At 34.2% G+C, this 5291-nt stretch overlaps 1 protein-coding gene across 1 annotated transcript in view; it reads right to left on the bottom strand.

The window, feature by feature from the left end:
• LOC115212970 (chitin synthase chs-1-like) overlaps positions 1 to 1391 on the bottom strand; it is a 149455-nt gene extending 148064 nt beyond the window's left edge. Inside the window, exon 1 of the mRNA XM_029781832.2 lies at positions 1012 to 1391. Coding sequence (XP_029637692.1) covers positions 1012 to 1107 — 96 coding nt within the window. The 5' untranslated portion in view covers positions 1108 to 1391. The remainder of the gene's footprint in view (positions 1 to 1011) is intronic.
• Between the last annotated feature and the right edge of the window lie 3900 nt (positions 1392 to 5291).

Here is a 5291-nt window from a genome sequence, read left to right as displayed (position 1 = left end):
GATCATTCTTTTCCCTTGTTCTGATATAATTCAGTATATACCGATACGTTCTTTTTGCGTAAGGAATATAATTAACATGAGATAAAAATATATTGGTTTCAAATTTTGGTAGGAAGCAAGCAATTTCAGGAAAGGAGTTTAGGCTGATTTAACACACTCTAGTATTCAAGTGCTATTTATTTTATCGCCCCGAAACGATAAAAGATGGGGGGGGGGCCAACCTCGGATGAAATTGAACTCAGAACTTGAAGACGGACAAAATGTTGCTAAACATTTTTGTCCGTCGTGCTTAGGATTCTGCCAGATCACCACCTTAACGTGATATAAAAATATGGAACAAACTAAACTATTCCTACATACATACATACATACATACATACATACATACATACATACATGTGTGTGTATGAATATATATATATATATATATATATATATATATATATATATATATATATATATATAATATATATATATATATATATATATATACATATGTATATATATAAATATGTATATATACAAAGGGGTTGTATGATTGTGTATAGAAGAATATATTACTCAAAGGAATTACAACTGTTTTTTGTTTTATTTGTATTCTTATAATATTAATATAGGATATAGAATATTGAATATATAGTAAGAAAGAAACGAAATGAAGTATTGATTGTCTTATTGAGCAAATGAAATATTGAAAATTAAATATCATGTCTATTCTCATTGAACTAGTATACTTTCTTGCATTTAAGCATTCATCAGGTTCAGATTGTGACAGGAATGCTTATACATATGTGTATACATATGTATATATATTTGTATATATTTAAATATATATATACACACACATAGATGTGTGTGTGTTTGTATGTGTGTGTGTGTGTGTGCGTGTGTGTGTGTGTGTGTGTGTGTGTGGTGTGTGTGTGTGTGTGTGTGTTTAGTTGGGTTAAGTCAAATGGTGTTTGTTTCTGCCCTTCTAATGTCTTAAAAAGATAGTGAAAGATAAGTACTTACGTATATTATGTCATCCTCAAATCTTTTTTTAATGATATCTTGTATAGTTTCAATTTTAAAGTTGTCGAGTTTGTTTAAATTATCAAAGTCACTCATGGTGGATATATCATGAAAGTTCAACTGCTATAATATACGTTCTAAAACTTTCGAGAAAGAAAATTATTACTTTGATATATCTGGTTGATATCGTAACACGTTTCAAATCATTTTTCTTTATTTATTTGTTTGGTATGCTTTCTTTGTATGCATACCTACTCCACTTTTCATTGTTTGTTTCTTTTCGGCTTCTGCTTCTGTATTTATACCTGCTTGTAACCTCACCCTATTTCTCTTCGCCTCTTTCAGTATTTAACAAATTCACCATGAATCCTGTCCGGTTTATAAACGTTTTATACATAACACACCCTTATATTATATTTTATATTCACCCAAAACAGTTGGCTGTGAATATGTTGGCTCTTGCGTGTTATGTCTAATCACTCCCATAGCATAACACCCTCTGAATTTTACCTTAACGAAATTTCAGTTTCTGTCTACCAAATCCACTCACAAGGCTTTGGTCGGCCCGAGGCTATAGTAGAAGACACTTGCCCAAAGTGAACCCGGAACCATGTGGTTGGTAAGCAAGCTACTTACCACACAACCACTCCTAATTTTTATTAGGAGTGGCTGTGTGGTATATACATACATACATACATACATACATGTATGTATGTATGTATACATATATATGTATATACATAAATTACATAAGTTTCTAACGAAATTTAATGAATTTATTTCTAGGAATATAGCATTTGCGAATCTAAAGCACCAATTGATGGTAATAACATAGTGTTAATATTCTTTTCTGCAATAGGCACAAGGCCTGAAAGTTTGGGGTGAGGGCGTATCGATTACATTGACCCCAGTGCTTGAAAACATACGAAATGTCTCTAAGCATTTTGCCCTGCCTACTAACGATTTTGTCAGCTCGCCACCTTACTTGGTAATAATAATATTGGTTTCAAATTTTGGCACAAGGCCAGCAATTTCGGAGCCGGAGGTAAGTCGATTACATCGAACCCCACTTATCAACCGGTACTTATTATATCGACCCCGAAAGGATGAAGGCAAAGTCGACCTCTATGGAAATTGAACTTAGAACATAAAGACGGACGAAATCACGAAATCACGCAGATCATTTTGCCCTGCGTACTAAGGATTCTACCAACACCCCGCCTTAATTTCTCCCTCAATATTGACCTGTATGCCTAACAGTTAACAGTACAGTGTACATAGAATACAGTATCTTGTACAGAGATTCCATAAGAAAAAAAAATGCTCACTGATAGCCTAACCCAGCCGTCTGGAATCTACTCTAACTGTTAACATAGTAATTTCTAAAATTAGACAGAAGACAGCAAATTTATTAGAGAGGAAAAAGATAATCGATTGTATCACCCCTGCTTTTTGACAGATACTTAATTTTATTAACTCTGAAAGACCGAAGTGTTAAGTCTTGGTAGGGTTTGAACTCAAAAAGTAAAGGGACGCAACTAAATACCGCAAGGAATAAAAATAAAACAAAATAAATTATAAATATAACAAGAGGAATCAGAGAGTGCAAACTTCCGCCAAAGCAACACCATCTTCCTCTCAAAGATTAGACAGAGGTGATTTATAAAATGAGAATATCTGAAATAAACTCGACTGCTCTCACAAACGAGAATACTAAGAATGAACCCGACCGCTCTCAAAAGTTAAGTAAAAAAAACAGAAAAAATAATCCAGAATCCTTGTCCGGTACCGGATCGATCACAAAATCTAATCAGTTCGTGCCAGTCACAAACATCTCAGGAAGTTTCATCCGCATCCATTCAGAGGTTCTTGAGATATCTTGTCCACAGACAAACAAACAAACAAACAAACACGACTGAAAATAATACCTCTGCCTTCGCTAAGGCAGAGGTAATAAAGCTTTAGGCATGTAGGAAAGAAAGATAAGATTGCATAATGGTCATGCCTTTTTGAAAAGAATTAGAAGCCTAAGTCACAACAATTGGCTTCAAACGAAAATTCAGAGTAGATAATGGACTGCCAACAAAACTCGTTAGATATTAGTTTCTATTGAAGAAATACACACGCTGAATTTTAAGAAAGGAGATGAGAAAATTATGTTAATGCCTTTGTCGAGAAGAGTTATGAGCTAACTGCGGCTCGCAGGACTTTCTGAAGGGCACTTCTAATGAAAATAATCTTTTTAGTAGTGCGGCCAGCCTGATGATGAGTCATGTTTCATGCGGCCCGCTTCTCAAAATAGGTTGATCTAAGACATTAGCTATGTTAGTGCTATGAATTAATTTCAGTTGTTATTTGAAGCTATTAGGCCATACCATAAATAATGCGCTTTTATTATACTTCTTTTATTTTCAATATCAAGATAAACAAAGATTAAAAAAGATTTAATCTAAAATATAATCTCCTTCAATACTCTTCTACCTATTTGATAGACTTGCAAGGCCCCTCTTCCAAAATTCACTCGTCCGTGGCGAAAAATACTCCTCCATTACTTTTCTGACCTTGTCTACAGAATTCATATGTAATTCGTCCAAATAATTTTAAAGACTGCGGAATAAATGATAATCAGATGAGGCAATGTCCGGTGAATATGGTAGGTGGAGCATCGTTTCCCACTCAAACTGCTCCAGCTTTTGAAATGTCATCCTCGCTGTATGTGGCCGAGCATTACTTGATGGAAGAACACTTTCCGTCTTTAAACCAAAGATGGTCGTTTTTCTTCCAGAGTTGACTTAAGTTGTTCAAGCTGCTCGCAGTAGATCTCCTTTGTTATCATTTGGGTTGCATTTAAAAGTTCAAAGTAGACTAAACCTTTCATATCCCACCAAACAGATAACAACACCTTAAGTGGGTGAAGACTTTCTTTAGCCTGAGGTGCCGGTGTTTCTCTTTTCCCTACCCACTGTTTTCGGCGCTTGACATTTTTATAGAAAACCCATTTCTCATCACCAGTCACTATTCAGTCCAAAAAGGTTCAATCATGAGACGTAACAGGAAAGAATATACAGAATATGCTCCTTTGTCACTTCCATTATAGCTTTGAAAAAATAACTGTTAAAATCGAACTGCACTCTTCAAAACTAGCACTAAGAGAAATAAAAGGTAAAATTACTACTTGCTTTTAAAGCAACTGATACAGGTAGTTTATCCCGTTCCCCTCCGACTTTTGCTACATGCAATTGAAAAAACCGCATTATTCATGGGATGGCCCAATACATTCCAATGTATCCATGGTAATGAATAGCTCTATATTTTTTAGCATTCACCACGACTATCCTTGGAACGAATTTACGTATACAACACGTGCATGAACAGTTTTGTGTGTAATTAGTAAGACATGAAATTCTCAATATACTATTCTTTCTTTATAGGTCAATGACATTTTTATTAGTGTATTATTTTTGTTGTATCGCTTAAAATTATAAATTAAATACAGAAGATTACAAAACAGATCTAAGAATTGTAAAAAATAAAATCTTCCTATGAAATACCATGACTCCAAAACAAAATCATGCTACTTATGAAGTTACAGGATCAACATATCGAGAAGGAAATATAAACTGACCACCATAAATTTAAAATACATTTTTTTTTATCAACACTTAGGTTATATAAATGTCAAAATCTAGAAGGAAGTGACGCATGGAAAACACACCCTCGTAAAAGCACAAGGATATTCAGTAGGAATAATTTATTAGTTAGAATTTCCTAAAGTTAATATATGTATGAGTTTTTGTGTATGTGTGTGTCAGTGTGTGCGTGTCAGTGTGTGTGTGTGTGTGTGTGTGTGTGTGTGAGTGTGTCAGTGCGTGTATTTGTGTTGTGCGCGCGCGCGTATATTGGTATGTGTGTGTGCATATATACATATATACCAACACACTAACACTGGCTGTCGACAGGTGATTGGAGCACAAACACAGACACAAAAACACACACAATAGATACACTCATACACATACAAACACACACGCACATACCCATACATATACGCCGTGGGAATGAACCCGGAACCATGTGCAGCCAACTGTATCTTTTTTTTAATATGTCGTGCTAACTAATAGTATATAGTATATATAATTTCAACTGATTTGCGTTTAGACTATTTCTAATATTAAATTGTATAGTTGTTTTTTTTTTTTAGAAAAGTGTCAAAAAGGAAGCTATTCACGTATGATGAAACCTGTATATGTATTTCTATTCACAATACTTATATGTAATTA

The sequence above is a fragment of the Octopus sinensis genome, linkage group LG6, assembly GCF_006345805.1.
Source record: "Octopus sinensis linkage group LG6, ASM634580v1, whole genome shotgun sequence".
NCBI classification, from domain to species: Eukaryota; Metazoa; Mollusca; class Cephalopoda; order Octopoda; family Octopodidae; genus Octopus; species Octopus sinensis.
This window is presented reverse-complemented; position numbering and strand designations above follow the sequence as displayed.